This window comes from Gopherus flavomarginatus, chromosome 2 (genome assembly GCF_025201925.1).
Source record: "Gopherus flavomarginatus isolate rGopFla2 chromosome 2, rGopFla2.mat.asm, whole genome shotgun sequence".
NCBI classification, from domain to species: Eukaryota; Metazoa; Chordata; order Testudines; family Testudinidae; genus Gopherus; species Gopherus flavomarginatus.
In genome coordinates, this window is record NC_066618.1 from 175,186,746 (window position 1) to 175,205,429 (window position 18,684).

Here is an 18,684-nt window from a genome sequence, read left to right on the forward strand (position 1 = left end):
TAATCTCAACTGGAAAGTAATGAATGCTTTATGATGAATCATATGAACACAGAAGTCTTTTACACAAAAAAAAGAATTTTTTTTTAAGTCTCAGAGAAATGCTGACTGTGGTTGAGGATGATGAGTCATTTTCTTGACTCAGGGCTTGTCTTCACTACAAAAAGTTAACTCAAGTTAGAACTTGTGTGCCATGCTCAAGAGTCCATCCACATACACAAACCCCTGAGAATGGATGTGCTTTTAACTGAAGTTGAGTGGCCCACAAAGGGGTATATGCTATTGCTTGAGCTAGCATGACTTGTCAGCTGCTCACACAATCACTCTGGCCTTGTCCACACAAAATTTTGCAAACACAGCCAATATCAACGGGGGGTGGGGGGATTGAAAGGAGATCACCCTCCTCAGGGGACATAGCCATGCCGAAAACTATGAAGACGACTGGTTCTGTCTGCAAAGCTAATGCCATTCAGGGAGCTGGTGTAGCTACAACAGCAGAAGGAGTTCTGCCAGCTTCCAATGTGGGGATCTGCCATCATAGCAATACTAGCCAAAGCCTTATAGGGTAGGCAAGATCCTGTGTGCTGCTTGAGGAGTATTTTGTGGCTGTTGTCACCTGTGATAGTCTAACTCTAAAGGAGTTAATGCAAGTGTAAACAATTCAGGTTAACTCAGCAGTGAAGAGACATAGCTTAAGACTCTTCAAGGGTACAAAGTCTAAAATATGATATTCTGCGAGACTGCTAAAAGATGAAGGCTTGAATTATCAGCAACACAGAGGAGGCTTATCACTTTTGTATCAGTTCTGAATAAAACCTAAACATAGAGCTTGTCTACACAATGCATTAGTTTGCACTACAAGTACCCTAATGTGCACCAGCCAGATCCACGTGGGACAGTTAGTGCATAACACGTTAGTGAGCACTAGAATTTACACTTCTCTAGTGCAGAGTAATGTACCATGCAGACAAGCCCAAAACTGTCAAGCTGAACAGAATAGTTAATAGTATCCTCTCGGTAACCACTGAGTGATACTATATACCCAAACAATGACTGATATACACCTCTATCCAGATATAACGTGACCCGATTGTATGCGAGCCCACATTCCACGTGGTAAAGCTCTGACATGCTTCTCTGAGCAGCGTGTTAAGGGTGTCGCGCCAGGCCAGGGCTGAGAGGTTTGATAAGGGACAGAGGGTCTCGGGGAAGGTCAGGGGCTCCCTCCCCAGGGTCTGGGGGGCAGGAGCTGTGGGAGGGGACTTTTGGAGGCCCCACAGTCCCAGAGTGGCCCAGGCCATTAGTAGGGGGCCAGGAGCAGCCCGCTCTGCTTCCCTCGCCCCTGTCCCAGCCGTGTTGCTCAGGGGAGGGCGTTTGCGGGGGGGAATCCCTTCCCCCACTCACCAGCAACGGCAGAAGTGGAGCAGCCCCGCCCCAGCCCACTCCCCTCCGCCAGCTCCCAGCTGCAGCACTCTGCTTCCCACCACAGGAGAGTACAGGGGACATCCTTTCTCCAACCTCCCTGCACTCACCTGCAGCGGGAAGTGGAGCACCGCACCTGGGAGGTGGCAGAGTGGAGCAGGCTGGGGCTTCCTGCCACCACTGAGTGTGGAGGGCATCCTTTCCCCAACCTCCCTGCACTGACCAGCGGCAGGAAGCAGAGCAGCCCAGCCCAAGCCAGCTCCACTCTACCAGCTCCCAGCTGTGGCAGTCCACTTGCCCCGGCAGGTGAGTGCAGGACCTTTCCCCAGCCGACCCTCAGCGACACAGCTGGGGCCGGGGCAAGGAAAGCAGAGCAGGCTGGAGCCATGTTGCTCCGCTTCCCACCACAGGTGAGTGCACGGGGACATCCTTCCCCAGCCTCTCTGCACTCACCAATGGCAGGAAGAGGAGTGCCGTGGCTGGGAACTGGTAGGGTGGAGCGGACTGGGGCCGGGCTGCTCCGCTTCCTGCTGCTGCTGGTGAGCGCCTGTCAGGGTGCAGGGAGGGCTGGATAGGGGTCGGAGTAGTCAGGGGACAGGGGGATTGGGGGGGGGTCTCTGGAGGGGACGGTCAGGGAACCAGAAAGGGGGGGGGTGGGAAAGCAAGACTGATATAACGCGGTCAGATTTTTTTGTCTCCCAAGGACCATGTTATATCAGGATGGAGGTGTATGATAAACTGCCTTTATAAATCTGTCCTAAATTTCTCAAATCCCTTAATTTTCTTTTGTCAAGTGAAGAATTTGCTTGTAATTATTTCATTCACAAAACATAGCGGTTTCTTGTTTACAGCTAATGATCTTCAATTTTCAGACTCTTTATGGAGTTCATTGGATTGTCCTTCTTTTAAAAAAAAAAAAAAAGCACGTTTTCATTTTTTTTGGGGAGGGAAGATACTTAAAACCACCACACACTAAGTGTCCACTTGTCTCCTCTACATCTATATATAAAAAAGAAAAAACTGTCACGGCATTCAAAGTTTCAAATTGTGACTTCAGTACATAAATTTTATTTTCAGCTTCCAGGACCTCAGAATAGACAGTTTACTTTATATAAATGTTGGATTAGCTAGTCTTTAGAAATTATGCCCAATTATCTGTTAAAGGGGGAAAGAAAATGCCTACTCACTTCAAAACAGCTCACTTCAAGATCCTCAAATTTTCCTGTAGTTGATGTTCCAGCACAGTTTATAAGCATGTCAACTGGACCCAACTTCTCTTGAGCCTATACAAAAGTTAGTATGCATACTGGTAAGAGTGAAAATATTTTTCGTACATTGCAGCAACTTAAATGTTCAAAATCATGAAAAGAAAATATATTTACTATAAATATGTAGCATACAAGGAAAAAATTCCTGAAAGATAGACAAATTAATTACTTTCTTACTTGTTTAAGGACGCTCTCCACATGTCCATAGTCTTTAGACACATCAACAGATATACAGAGCACAACCTGATGAAGGAAAAAGGAATGAAAGGTTCAATGATGGAACAAACAGAATAGAGTCCTATCTCTTTAAAATGCTATAAAAGTCAAATGTTTTTCTGCAAATCAAAATACGGCTTTGGAGAAGTCAATAAGAAGAAGTTACTGAAGTGCAGGGTATTAACATTTCAATTTTACTTACAAACAACACTATAGGTCTAATCATTTAGGCTGAGAAAATTCACTTATAAGTTAACCAGCTAAGAGAGAGCAATCAAGTTTAATGGTTTCAAACCTTGTAATTCAATTGCAGCATTTGTCAATATTGATGGTCTGAGATCAATATGGCTCACTAAAATTAAAAATTGCAGACAAACTTAACAAGTAGTTTCTGCAAGTCACAAAAGTCCCTGGCTTGTTCTGTGGAGCTCTTTGGAAATTCAGGATTAACACCTATTTTAAAAATGCAATATAAAGCAAAAGAGTAAAACAGCATTGTTTTACTTAATTCCATGCTAATGATGCAACCTCTGTATGCTAGAGACTATGCTTTTCTTTTCCACAGGTTGTTTTATCTACAGGATATTAAGCTTGTAGAACAAGTTTTTTGTTGTTGTTTTTTTTTAAACTGTATGGTGACATACATGCCTTAATTGGGGCAGTTGCCAGGAACAGATTCCATGGAAAGCATTTCAGTGAGTAATTCGTTAATCATACACAGTTGTGGCAAATATTTAGGCCGTGACAGTGTCTCATGTAGCCTCCTTGAGGGCACTCCTCTCAGGCCTCTAGCTATCACCTTTCTTGGGAAGGGAACCTGTCTCTCTCCCTGCAGATTAGGGACTTAGGTGCAATTTCCTCCTGCAGCTCACTTTGATCACCTTTGCAAGTCTGAGTTCACTTCAGCACCTGTCATCCTGTTTTCTGTAGCGGCAACAACAGGTTTAACCAATAACCAACCAACCTTCATAAAGCAAAGTACTTATTTAGAAGGAAAGTGTTACAGAGAAAACATATCTTGAAAGACAACCAACAGCTTATATGCATGCCTGTTTTACCAGGCGTCACCATCTTACATATGGAGACCCTGGTAGATTTCAAAGCCCTTCAAAACCCTTTCTGGAGGGTCTGTCCCTCTTGGTCAGTGTAATTTCAGTGTCTGTGATCCCTCTTCTATAGCTATCTATAAACTACAAGCTAGAAATGTGATTTTCCTTCTCATGCACACAAGTTTGATGATAAATAGCAGCGTGGTTGCAATAGCACAGATAGTGGCTGAGTACAAATCAGCCCTGAACCAGGCTCGGCCGCGCCTCTGCTGCTGCTACCTGTGCTACCACGACTACACTTTTATTTCTACTCATATTAGCTCAATCAGAGCTAGTGCAAGTACATATACACAACCAGGGAAATCACATCACTAGCTTGTAATGTAAATGTAGCCTACATCAAGTTGGTCACTTTACATAAGTTTTTAGTTTTTTGTTTGCTGGACCTCTTGAACCTGGTCAAAACTTGTATATACAAAACTTCCACTAGGGGGTGATACCTCTGAAGATTTGTTTACTTGGGTAGCAATTCACCACCCCTCCCCCGCAACATTTGTAAGCTCCTGATTGTTTATCCACACTTTTGGTGACTCTACTCCTCACTATCCCCAGCAAATGCATTAGTTGTCCTGTTCCAGGACATAAGTTTACCCCTGCCCAGTTTAGCAGGTAACATTACAAGGTCAGAGGATAAACAACATCAAACCCATTTTTCATAAAAAAACAACAAATTTCTCAGTTCTCCACTGAAAGGCGTGTGAAACAGCGTTTGATAATGTACTTTTATATCTGTATAACCCTTGCTAGCACTTTTCTTTGGGGTCCATGAAGTCCACAACCCTAATCTGGGAGACTAACAAATGTAAATAAGAATCAGGATTTTTTTTGCAAAGAGCAGTAAATACATAAAATTGATAGAAAACCAATTGCTATGGTTGAAAGTTAGTAGCTCTCAGGAAAAATCGGTATTTCATGGTCCCCACATTCCACCTTGTAGGCACTGGTTGTTGAAGGTCTTCAATTTTGGGAGCAACTCTTGGTTGAAGGGCAGCAGTGCTATTTAGGCTCCCAATTGTAGCACTAGAGCCACCAGAAATTTAATCTCAGACTGCTTCTTACAGCAACGCTAGCTCCTCTGCTGAACCACCAGTGACATTCAAGTTCAACAACTTGAGACCATTCTGCCTCTCACATTTTAAGTATGGGACTGCGAGTAGGGACTTCTGCATTCTAGTTCTGATGCTGGCCCCCTCTGTGGCTTTCATTGTCACCCAACGGTCTCTCTCAAACTCTCTCCAGGAGTTTTTAAACAGTTTTCAATAAGGTAACATCATGGCTGGCTCTAGTTATGATGTATGCAGACACACAAAGTTAACACACCATAATGGTGGAAGCTAACCATGTGTCCAGTTGGCCAGCAGTATAGATTGCATATGCTTGTCTTCCTGCGGCCAGACTGCAATTCTTCCATGTAAACAGAACCTGCTAATCATTCCTGTGTGTAAGGTTGGATTGTCTTTCCTCCCAGCATTCTGTACAGCAGGACATCTGAGACACACTGCACCACAAGTTGCTATTGGCACTATACACTTCCCGTCTGTGCATTCTATTTCCTAGTGAGGCAGTACACAATACATGCCCAGATATCCCCAGAAAGCATTGCTACTGAGTTAGGTGGGATGATAGGTGCGCACACAAAAATTAGAGTGACAAACAGGTGCGTTGTGGAAAAAAGGCACTGTCTTGACAAGTACTGTGTTTCTTACAAATGAGTCAGATGAATGAATTACGTGGTTACAGAACACTTACAATTGTACTTTGCACCTTAGTTTCTGTATCTGTAAAATGGAGATAATACTTAACTATCTCAAAGACTTGGGTGATAAGCCAGTTTATGTTTGTAAAACACCAAATATGTGCTAAAATTGACCAGTTTGCATAAAATGTGCCATATCCCATAAGAAGCCCCCACACTTATGCAGACAAGTGTCTCCTGAAAGATTTTTTTTGAAATTTTATCAATTACTACATTTTAATTTTTAATTATTAATTTTAGCAATTACCCCCACACAAACAAGTCTCCACTTCTGCTGCAAGAGGCTCTTAGGAGGACATAAAGATACATACGCAAGTACACTTTTTATATAAAGTGAGATAACTATGTTTGAAATGCATCCCAAAAAGTTATATTGCTAAACCCAGCCTTGTGGTGTGATCATGGTGGACAAAAACTGATTATAATATTAGGAAGGATAAAAAGAAGGTGGAATATTTATTTGCAGGCCCACCCAAAAATTAGTAAGAAAGGCTTTGGACTATTGTGCTCTATACCATCCTGCTTTCTTAAAGCTGCTAATTCAATTTTATGCTTTTTTTATACGAATTTACGAAAAAAGCAATTGTAAAAAGACAATGTTGACTTGTAAATAGCTGAATGCAACTGCAGGACCAGTCAGTCAATCTGTACAACCCTCTTGCACATACTCATTATGATCAGGGCCAGATTTAGGGGCAGGTGACCAGCCGAGCTTGGTGCTATTTGAGACAAGAAAAAATAGCATGTTTGAAGTAAAACATTTCAGGTATTCCATATGTGGAGTCATTTTTCCACTAACCTCCTAGAATGTTTGGGACCTTTGTAGAATCTCATGGAACTGAAAACTACAAACCTCCAAGAATGCTGTCATCCATGCCCTTGTGGGTATATAAGGGGCAGGGGGTCGCCAGTCAGTCAGTAAGATATAAGAATGAACTGAAGTGAAGTGAGAGCCCGGCTGCAATGTTGTGAACCTTGTTTTGTTGTGTAATTGTGAAAGTCTACTTGTATTTTAAGATTTGAAGAATGTAAGTAGTGATCAATAAAGGATATATTTAATCAGATGCCAGAGATATCTACTGAACCCCTATCTACATAATAGAAAAGAAATACTGTTACTTCTTTTGCCATGCTTAACACATCATGTTTGATGACTTTCTAAGACTGAGGAACATAGACTTTTGCTCTCCCTAATACTGTCTGTTTTCCCCCATAGAAAATAAAAGATGCCCCCGAAGAAGCCTTCAGGAGCTCAGTATAGGAAGCAAAAAGCTCAATTACAATCTAGTGTGCAGCAAGGGACAAATTTGATGGGAAAATATCTGAAACAGAACAACATAGATGGGGTTTTAGGCAGTAGCGATTGTCCCAGTGCAGAAGAAATTGAGGCGTGACGAGTAAATGATGAAGTCCCATTATTAAGGAATTAGCAGATTTACCTGAAAATAAGGAATGAAAATGTGAGGAAACTGATGGAGAATCATCCAGTTTTACTGGTGGTGTAAAGGAGAGTGATGATAAAGAAGAAGAATGTGGCCCACATGAAAAGGAGAGCAATGACAAAGAAAAATCTGGTTTACATGAAAAGGAGAGAAATAATAAAGAAGAATCACTTACATGATGACAGAAACAGCAGTGAGAAAAACTGCACACCACAAATGGATACATCAGATCCTGCTTTATGACCAGCGACTCTAAACTCTGCCGATACTGATCGCACAATTTGGAACGGGCCAGGCAAACTATGATGTTAGCAATATCAACAGCAGTAGAGAAATCTGAACCTTGTATTTGCATCTAGACAGGTAAAATGCCTTTCAAGTTAAAATGTATCAAATATTAATTTTCAAACTTCAATATTTCAGGACACAAACATTATTTTTAAAGCGAGACTAGTGAAACCACGTAGTGGGGTTGGGAGGGGGAGCTCCCTCCCCGCTTTTCTTTTTTACTGTTATGTAGCACAACCACTTAGTATTCAGTACACACTGGAGGCAATGATCTTACCTGTTTACTGTTAACAGAGTATTTTTCAATTTCTTTCTTTGTCTGCAACAGCTTGCTCTAAAATGAATATAAAGCACAATTAAGGCAGTGCAATCATGAGAATTTACTACTTTCTGGTATTTCACTGAAGCTAAAAACATTTCAGCACATTAACGACTGGTATTTTAATTCTGTAAAAACAGCCCTGCATTTGGTAAATGTATGAGATCTTGTCTAAGGCTCAAAATTGCTATTTTCATTAATCTTTAAAAAAACATAAGCTGCAGTTTTGAAACACTTTCCTTTTCCCTATTCCTGAGGTTAACATCAGAAAAAAACCTCTACAATGACAACGTTAAGACTGAAACTGAACACTTCAGTTATTTATTTAATTTAGGGCTGTCAATTAATTGTAGTTAACTCAGGCAATTAACTCAAAAAAATTAACCGTGATTAATTGCAGTTTTAATCGCACTGTTAGACTGTTAAATCAACTGAAATTTATTAAATATTTTTGAATGTTTTTCTGAAGTTTTCCAATATTGATTTCAACTACAACAATACAAAGTGTACATTGCTCACTTTATATTATTTTTTATTACAAATATTTGCACTGTAAAAATGATTAAAAGAAATAATATTTTCAATTCACCTCATACAAGTACTTTAGTGCAACCTCTTTATCATTAAAGTGTACCTTACAAATGTGTTTTTTTGTCACAGATTGTACTACAGTACTTAGGTGAATTGAAAAATACTATTTCTTGTTTTTTTACAGTGCAAATATTTGTAATAAAAATAAATATAAAGTGAGCACTGTACACTTTGTATTGTGTTGCAGCTGAAATCAATATATTTGAAAATACATAAAACATCCAAAAGTATTTAAATAAATGGTATTCTATAACTGCACTCAAAAACAAAACAATACAAGTCTACTTAGCCCTACTTCTTGTTCAGCCAATCGCTAAGACAAACAAGTTTGTTTATATTTATGGGAGATAATACTGCCCATGTCTTATTTATGTCACCAGAAAGTGAGAACAGGCATTCGTATGGCACTTTTGTGCTGGCACTGCAATGTATTTGCGTGCCAGATATGCTAAACATTTGTATGTCCATTCATGCTTCGGCCACCATTCCAGAGGACATGCTTCTATGCTGATGACGCTCATTAAAAGAATAATGCATCAATTAAATTTTTGACTGAACTCTTTGGGGGAGAACTGTATACCTCCAGTTCTGTTTCACCCGCATTCTGCCATATATTTCATGTTATAGTAGTCTCAGATGACGACTCATCATATGTTGTTCATTTTAAGACCACTTTCGCTGATGATCTGACAAAACGCAAAGAAGATACCAATGTGAGATTTCTAAAGAGAGCTACAGCACTCGACACCAGGTTTAATAATCTGAAGTACCTTCCAAAATCTGAGAAGGATGAGGTGTGGAGCATGCTTTCAGAAGTCTTAAAAGAGCAACACTCTGATGCAGAAACTACAGAACCTGAATCACCAAAGAAGAAAATCAACCTTCTGCTGGTGGCATCTGACTCAGATGATGAAAATTAACATGCTTTGTTCTACACTGCTTCGGATTGTTATCGAGCAGAACCCATCGTCAACATGGACACGTGTCCTCTGGAATGGTGGTTGAAGCATGAAGGGACTTATGAATATTTAGCACACCTGGCATGTAAATATCTTGCAACACCAGCTAAAACAATGCCATGTAAGTGCCAGTTCTCGCTTTCAGGTGACGCTGTGAACAAGAAGAGGGCAACATTATCTCCCATAAATGTAAACAAACTTGTTTGTCTTAGCGATTGGCTGAACAAGATGTAGGGCTAAGTAGAGTTGTAGGCTGTAAAGTTTTATATGGTTTTATTTTTGAATTCGGTTATATTTTTGTACACAATTCTACATTTGCAAGTACAAAGATTGTACTACAGTACTTAGGTGAATTGAAAAATACTATTTCTTGTTTTTTACAGTGCAAATATTTGTAATAAAAATAAATATAAAGTGAGCACTGTACACTTCGTATTGTGTTGCAGCTGAAATCAATATATTTGAAAATACATAAAACATCCAAAAGTATTTAAATAAATGGTATTCTGTTATTGTTTAATCATGCGATTAATCTGTTTAATTGCCTGCCAGCCCTAATTTAATTACATGAAGGGATTAGGAATTTGTATGTTATTGCTTTACAGGTTACTGTTTGTTTATATGATTGTTTAAATCAGACTGAAGAACACATGGAATAACCACATAACAAACCAACGAATCATTTATTCCAAAACTCGAAACGGATAAGGAAAGTTTGAAATTTCACTTTTTAGGCCGGGGTGCGTGTGTGGCAGTATGTAGGTAATTTTAAATTTATCAGATTAGTCAAGACTATGCAAGAAACATTTTCAGCTATGTAAGTTACCAAACATCATAACTAGAGGTAACTGAAAAAATGACAGTTATTTTTATGTTTAATTTCAAAGTTTGCAATATGTTTCCTGATTTCTTTCCCCAGCCCCTATTTACTGACAAAAATCTGAAACCTGGAAAGTTTTCAGTTCAGTTTTTCCACTGAAAAAGCTAGATGTTTTCTGAAAGTTTTACTTTTGGTTAAAACCTTTTTTTTTTTTTGATAAAAAAAATAAATGAGCTCAAACAGCAAGAGATAAATCAATTCAAGGGAAAGATTTAATTAATTCAGGCTTAAATTGTTTTTTTTAATCTTAAAATTATTAGAGGCCTGACAGAAAGTGTTCTCTGAATTCTAAGTATTCATTTGTCAAATCCACCACTTGTTGAGAAGAATTTAAAAGGCAACAGCATAGGACAGACAAAACTGCATTGTATGATACAGTATAGTAGTATGATTCACTGCTATGTTATATGATGCTCTGAAAGTCCTGTCTTTTAGACTAATACAAACCGAGTCTGTAGACCAGGGGTAGGCAACCTATGGCACGGGTGCTGAAGGCGGCACATAAGCTGGTTTTCAGTGGCACTCACACTGTCCGGGTCCTGGCCACCGGTCTGAGGGGCTCTGTATTTTACTTTAATTTTAAATGAAACTTCTTAAACATTTTAAAAGCCTTATTTACTTTACATACAACAATAGTTTAGTTGTATGTTATAGACTTATAGAAAGAGACCTTCTAAAAATGTTAAAATGTATTACTGGCACGTGAAACTTTAAATTAGAGTGAATAAAAGAAGATTCGGCAAACCACTTCTGAAAGGTTGCCAACTCCTGTTCTAGACTGTTAGAGTGAGTACAATAAATGCTATTTCCCAGGCTGTGCCCATACAATCACTGATGAGTAGGGTCCTACCAAATTCACAGTCCATTTTGTGAATTTCACAGCCATAGCATTTTAAAAATCTTGAATTTCATGGTTTCAGATATTTAAATCTTAAAATTCACGGTGTTGTAACAAAACATGAATATGCATTTGAAAACAGCAAAATATAAACACTTAAAGCCCTTAAGACTCAGCGTTTCTCGCAGTGGGGGTCCCGACCCAAAAGGGAACAACAAGGCTATTGTAGGGGGTCAGTTTTGCCACTCTTACTTCTGCGCTGCCTTCAGAGTTGAGCAGCTGGACAGCAGTGGCTGCTTGATGGGTGCCCAGCTCTGAAATCGCAGTGCCACCAGCAACAGCACAGAAGTAAGGAAAGCAATAACATGATCCCCTACAATAGCCTTGCGACCCCCTTTTAGGTCAGGATCCCTGCTTTGAGAAACGCCGTCAACTCTTGTACATTTTTACCCTATAGCATAGGGTACTTTGAAAATATAGTGTAAACAGGGTGACCAGAAAGCAAATGTGAAAAAATCAGGACAGAGGGTGGGGGGTAATAGGAGCCTATATAAGAAAAAGAGCCAAAAATCAAGACCACCCCTATAAAATCGAAACATTTGGCCACCCGAAGTGTAAAATTGCATAACGGATCATATTTCACAGTCCGTAACACATTTATCATGGCCATGATTTGGTAGGGCCCTACTAATGAGAACAATCTAGGATAACAGAAATGTTGGACTGTGTTCCATAAGAAACAGAGACAGAAGAACCTTTTCCAAATGAAAGAACTACTACCAGGGAGGAAAGAAGTTACATGTTCTTGAAAGCAATAGTTACAGGAAACAGCCTATGTAAATATAAATTTTTCTAGTCAATAACGTTTCTAAGACACATTCAGAATCTGTTTTAGTACCAAGCCAGTGACTCACTCACATTGCTTGGACAGAGAAATAAAACTCATGGGATTTTCGTTACTTCAATTAAAATATTCATCAGCAACACAGTATGAACAATTACTGCCAAACTATATTCTTTTATAACACATCCCTATTTTAAACTAGACCTCTATTTTAAACACTTTAACACATTAGTTAGTAAACATACATATAAAAAGTTACCTCATTTCTTGCAATCAGAGTTATAAATGCACCCTGCTTATAGCATTCAATAGCAACACATTTTCCAATTCCACTGGAACCTCCAGTTACCTAAAAAAAGATACATCATTTAGCTAATTTAATTATTACTTTGAACAGCCCCTTTACTAACAATCCATTATTTTCATCTCCCCATCCCTACAAATCATAACTGCATTCTCAGAGTTCTTAACCATTCTCTGAAATATATTAAAAGGTGACAATAAGTCTATCAAAGATACATTGTAGAAAAGTGAGTATGCAAAAAAACACACAAAACAAAAAACCAAACCAAACAGAGCTATCTTACATCAAGGAGTTTTTCCAAATTTTCTTTTTTAGTTCAGTATTAGTTGTATATACAATTTGATACTAATATGCAATGTCCTACTTCAACCGTTAATCTGAACATACCTTTAGTTGCTACCCTAGACAGGGCCGCTAGAGGATTTAGGGGGCCTGGGTCAGGGCCAAGTCTTCGGGGGCAATTCAGTAGCGAGTCCCTCTCGGACGGAAGGACCCGCTGCCGAATTGCCGTCAAAGAATGAAGCAGCGGCGGTAGAGCAGCCTAAGTGCTGTCGATTGCAGCTTTGTTTGTTTTTTCCCCATTGTTTGCAGCGCTTACACTCACTGGGCAGCACTTGGAGGCATCGGCAGCACTTCAGCGGTGGGTTCTCCACTCACTCTGAGTCTTCCGCTGCACTGAAGGACCCGCTGCCAAAGACCCGGAGCGAGTGAAGGGCCCGCCGTGGAAGTGCCACCAAAAACTCAGAGTGGCTCACATGGCCGGGGGCAAATTGCCCCACTTGCACCCCGCTCTGTGTGGCCCTGACCTTAGACCTCACTTCCATCTGGCCTGATTTTTTGCTTGTCTCTTATCTACTGCACACGCATTTTATTGGTTAAACTCAGTTGTAACAGACTGAACTCTGTAAAACAACTGATACAAAGGTTTCGCTAAGGAGACAAGACAGTTCATAGCAAACTTTAAATCAGAATGAATGCTGGCTGGCCAGCCCTTTAATCTATTACTATTAACTAACTATTGGATCAAATCCAACGCTGTATATATGAAGTAGCAATAGAAATCAGTTGTGCAACAAAGAACATAGTTCAACTTCACTCAGTGAAGATGTAATCTTGACAAAAAGCCAAAGTTCAAATTTATAGCCTATGATTCAAAATACCTTCTTCGCTGTTAAACAATTAGGCAGTTGAACTAAATTATAAAATTGAGTACAGCCATTGGGTATTTCTCTTTTGTGTTTACTATTTCTAAAATTCAGTCTATTTCATGCAAATTGTAAGATGGCTGTTCTTATTGATCAGATATATTGAAAATTAATGTCAGGATCATTTGGGTATTTTATAGATTTTGTTTAAATTACTGTTTTGCCCAAATTCTCCTCCCACTGTAAAATAAGAAAACCGATAAGCTGTAAAACTGAGTAAAATTCAGCTCTTCGAACGTCTATATTATTTAACTTTTCAATTCCACAACTGGGCAATATAATTAACAAAAACTTGACATTTTGAAATAGCTAGGATCAGTTACTTTTTGTGGTTCTTTTGTTTTGCTTTAAAAGGGACTATGGAAAACGTCTTTGGGATTGTTTTAACAATTAAAGCAGAAATCATTTCCCCATCACACTCCTCTTCAAAAAGACTTACAATTAAGTATTATTAAAACTGGCTCTTATATCATTCTTTTCATCCAGAGATCTCAAAACACTTCAAAGAGAAAGAGGTGGTATTCTCCATATAACAGATGGGGAAATCACACCCCTATTTTAAAATACACCTCTATTTTAAAAAATTTAAGACATAATTTAGTTAGGAAACATACAAATAAAAAGTTCTCATTTCTTGCATTCAATAGCAACACATGTTCCAAAACTGAGGCAGAGTCGAGTCATCAAAAGCAGCAGAACTACTAGGTCTCCTGATCCCCAGTCCAGTGCTCTCTCCACTAAACCATGCTGCCTGCTCACCTGTCTCTACAACTACGTATAATTTCATGATTCTATAAAAAGGCTATCCTAAACTTGTGTTCCATCCCCAGAAGCAGAAGGAAATTAAGAGTAAGAATTTCTGGGTTCTGTTCCCAGCTCTGCCTCTTCTATAACACTTAAATTTACATACAAAGACGGCCATGGCCAAAAAAGTGCTAATTATCTAGATGTAAGTTATACAACTAAATGTACTAGACATGATATTTGACAAGACTGGTGTTGTGGTGGCTTTATTTTGGAGAGGGAATGGAGTAGGAAGAGGTGTGAAGCACTCTCTCTGTTACTTGGCTTGAAAAAAACTAAAGAAAGAATCACTAGCCTAAATATTATTCAAAAGTTTCATTAAGTCCTACAAGGTCCTTCCTGTAAGGTAATACCTGAGATATTTTGTGTGCGCCACCAGGAAAAAGAGAGCCTCTGCATATGCTCCAGAATAAAAGTTTTATCTACTGAGAGATAGTCTAAACAATAATTGTATTTATTGTCAAATGGAGATAATTTATTTAAAAAAGGACATCTGAAAATGTCTATTTTGCAACAGTATTCCTTACTTCTCTGTGAAATATGAAAACAGGAAACTCTGGTATGGATCTATTAATGCACAGTTTACATGACTGAAATTAAATTGCATTTAAGCTACAGGATTACCAGCATTCCCAAACAACTTTATACATTTAAAAGCTATGCTCAGTTCAGAACAGCCAAAGGTTTCTATATGAAAACATTAAACTACAAATTTTCCTGAACACGGGTAGGGTCTACAAATGTACCTGTTAAAATACTACTTTATGTGATGAAACACCATTTAAAAAAAATATTACATGAACAGTTTTTAGAACCCATAAAAACCACACTAGAGCAAATGTTCTCCTTCAATAATGAATTTTTAATTATGCAATTACATCTTATGAACTCTTTTTGTCAAATAATTCCTGTAATAACAGAGTACATAAATTCTAATGCTCTCTGAATGGGGAATGGTAGTATAAACAGGATCCCCAGAACCTTCTCCTTATGGCACAATCACCTAAGGTTTTTTACCTAATGTACCACATAGTAGGTAAACACTGAAATCTAAACTTGTAAAATTTAAATGACCATTATCAAAGTTAAAATGCCTAAAAACTGAGCTACCTTAGAAAGGTTTGCTGTAAGTTTCAGTTAGTCATCCCAAACAGTAATATTTTGTGAATGAGTGTGACTAAATTCATGTTGAAGAAAACTGTAAAATGGGATCGCTTAAAGTTTGTGGGGCTTTTTCTTTCTAAAAAGGCCTTGATTTTTCCCATTTAAGAATTCTGAGCCATCATAGTAGTTTTTAGAAAAGGTAAATATGTTGACAGCAACAGATAGACCTAAGAATGTAGGTGCTGTATGTATGAGAAATTGCAATACAAAATGATAAGTGGCTTTATAAAATTCATGACTCTAAGAGCACCCTGGTTGCCTGTTCAATGTTATACGCAGGTCAAACAACACAAGTACAGTAATAGGGCAAGATCCTCACCCTTGTTCTAACCCCTTTATGCTATGTGAGAGGAACAGAGATGCATAAAGGGGCCCTAAAACCCCTGATTGTACCTGGTGGAGAATTTTCCCTGGTACTAGCACTGTGGAAATAGCTGCTAAGTTTGCCTTTGGATGACCTTATTGTAAGCCCTAGCGCACACGGGCTTTTCGAAGACAGGGGGTGGGTCTGGACCACAGTGTTGAGAAGATTCCAGGTAACTGTAGCCCACCATATTGGAGGTGCTGCTGTAACTTAGGCAGGTTTCCATTGCTGTCTAGGTTATGCTGGTGGCCACTGAAGTTTGCAGAATAGCCCAGTTTGGGCGGATGCAAAGGTAGCTCCTAGGCTTGTGAGTTCTATTCTGTGCCTCTTACAGGTGCAACACAAATTAACCCCCAGTGCCGGTGGTCCACTTGTATTTAGAGGTCTGACCTCAAGAAATGCAGAGCACCCACAACTTCTATAGAAATCTATGGAGTCATGGATGCTCTGGTAAATATAATTAAACTATAAGCTTCCCATATGCATTTAAAGCAACGTGTAGCTTTCTGTCCCTGCCTTAATGGCCCATCTTTTTTCCTCATTCTCTATTTATCTGCACATACATTTTCACTATGCCTGCCTAACACCTTCCAAAAACCATGATACCAACAGGCAACCAATAAGCTTCTTATGGAGATGAGAAGTATTTTTAAATTTGAAAAAAAGGACATGCCACCTCACCACTTCATTTGTATATTGTCCCCATTTTCCGCCACACTCTGAATTATCTTGAAGAGAATAAGCCTTGGACTATCAATTCTTTTGTGTTTATAAAACCTGTATCACACTGCAGATGCTACTGGAAACAATAAATATGAAGTATCCAGTAAATCTAGGGTTATAAGTGTCATTAAAGACTAATACATTCAATTTAACAATATAAAATACTGAAGGTAGTGTGCATTCCCAGTGATTCAGATGCATGTCTTTTGCCAGCTGAGATATGCAATGGTTCCCTAGAGAGAGAGACAGAGCATATTTCTCATTGCTTAGACATCCCCACTGCACACAATACTATCTTAAACATGTAAGGCACTGATAGTGGCTCCACAGTTAAGAACTACCTCTAGGTAAGTGCTCAGCTATTACAGTGAGGACAAAATATAAATCCCCTCGGTTTAGAAATGTGATGTCCCTTCCTCACCACTTAAGTTACATTATGTCTGAATGTTGCTGAACAGGGCAATCAGTTATCACCATCACCACCATCTTGTTGTACCACAGGAGTGGTTTTTAAACTGATCCTCCAATCCCACTTAGTCCAGGGGCAGAGGCTGACACAAACTTCTTTTGCTAGGTCTTCTTGTGGGGGGAGGGGCCCAAGGAAGCTTGCTGCTTTTAGAGCTAACAATACGTATACATACACACACACAAACCCCTCACACTATATGTGCATGTGTGTACGTTATACAGCCAATCCACACACTATACGCATATATATATATATATACATACACACACACACACACACACATACCCCACATGCATATATAAATGCACATAGTGTGTGGATACACACACGCACACAATGTATCTATACACACACCTATATACACCCCACCGCCTCCATACAATATGCATTTGGATATATATATATATATATATATATACACACACACACACACACACACACAACCTATTTATACACGCCATCCATACACTATAGGTATATATACAGACATGCATAGACACACACTCCGCTGCACCCCCAGTCTGTGTATAGATGTGTATCTACACACAGACACAGGCGCACTACATCCCCACCTCACGTACAAATGCGTCCACACACACTCCCCTGAACTCCCCACACACACTCCCCCCTGTCCCCATCTCGAGTCACCCGCAGCGCCCCCACCCCCCCCAACCGGGAAACCAGGGAAAGGCGGCACTTTCGCCCCGACACCAGCCTGGCCTCGGGGTCTCCTACCCGCAGGGCGCTGGGGCCGGAGGGGAGGGCGAAGAAGCGCGGGGCGGAGAGAGGCGGCAGCGCCCCCACACTCACCACGACGTGGGCGCCGGGCAGCTTGAGGGGCTTGGGGCTGATGAGCGGCGACACCATGTAGAGCAGCAGCACGAAGGCCACGACGCAGGCGGCTGCCAGCAGCAGCAACATGGCTCGGGGCGGGCGGGGCCGCGGCCGACAGCGCCACAGGCCAGCTCGCTCCACAGCGGCGGCCACTCTGCGCCGCCCCAGCCCCCGAGTGCCGCTCTGTCACGGGGGGCGGGAAAGGGCGGACAGCGGCTCCGCTCCGTGATTGACCCACGGGATGGGTGAGCTGCGAGGGGATTGGCTAGCCGGGCGGGTCGGAGCGCTGTGGGGCGAGACCTTGCCCGGGGATTGGCCAGTGTGGCGTAAGGAGCGCGGGGATAGGTGCCCCGTGGGTGCGTCCAGGGCCGCAGTTCGTTAGAGGCAAGGGGGGCGGGGTCTTGCGCGAGCGCCCCCTGGGTGCGAGAGGGGAGTTTGCTCCGGGCTGGGCCTTGCCGATGCCCTGGCCGCGACCCTGGGGGTCAATCGTCGGGAACGCGCGCGCGGTGAACAGGCCGCCGCTGCCGCGGCGCAGGAGGGTCAGGCCGGGCTCGCGCGCGCGGGTTGCACAGGACGGGAGCGCAGAGCTCCCAGCTGCCCCTCCCGGTGGGAGTTTTGCCCTCCCTGGCAGGAAATTTGGGGACCGGCGGGCTCTGATTTGCAGAGGTGCTGCTGAGCACCCGTAGCTGTCACTGGAGCTCGGCAAGTGCTGCCGCTCAATGTGGCTGACAGTCAGGAGGGTTCACGCTTTTGAGTAGCTAAGAAAGAGCATGTGGGGGGCTCAGAGAGCTAGTAGGCCTGGCTCCAGAGCGCGAGCAAATTGTTTATAGGACAGCAATTAAAAACACAAAACTGTCTGAGCAATCGGAATTAAACAACTCTTCCGCT

General features: G+C 41.0%; 1 protein-coding gene across 2 annotated transcripts in view; it reads right to left on the reverse strand.

The window, feature by feature from the left end:
* Nucleotides 1-17,964, reverse strand: part of KDSR (3-ketodihydrosphingosine reductase) — a 38,660-nt gene extending 20,696 nt beyond the window's left edge. Inside the window, exons 1-5 of one of the 2 annotated variants that reach the window (XM_050940214.1) lie at nt 17,773-17,964; nt 12,189-12,278; nt 7,776-7,832; nt 2,865-2,930; nt 2,607-2,702 (exon numbers count right to left, since the gene is read on the reverse strand). In XM_050940214.1, the coding sequence (XP_050796171.1) occupies nt 2,607-2,702; nt 2,865-2,930; nt 7,776-7,832; nt 12,189-12,278; nt 17,773-17,883 (420 nt within the window). In that variant the 5' untranslated portion in view covers nt 17,884-17,964. The remainder of the gene's footprint in view (nt 1-2,606; nt 2,703-2,864; nt 2,931-7,775; nt 7,833-12,188; nt 12,279-17,772) is intronic. The other variant, XM_050940213.1, reaches the window with a different exon arrangement.
* Nucleotides 17,965-18,684: the final 720 nt, after the last annotated feature.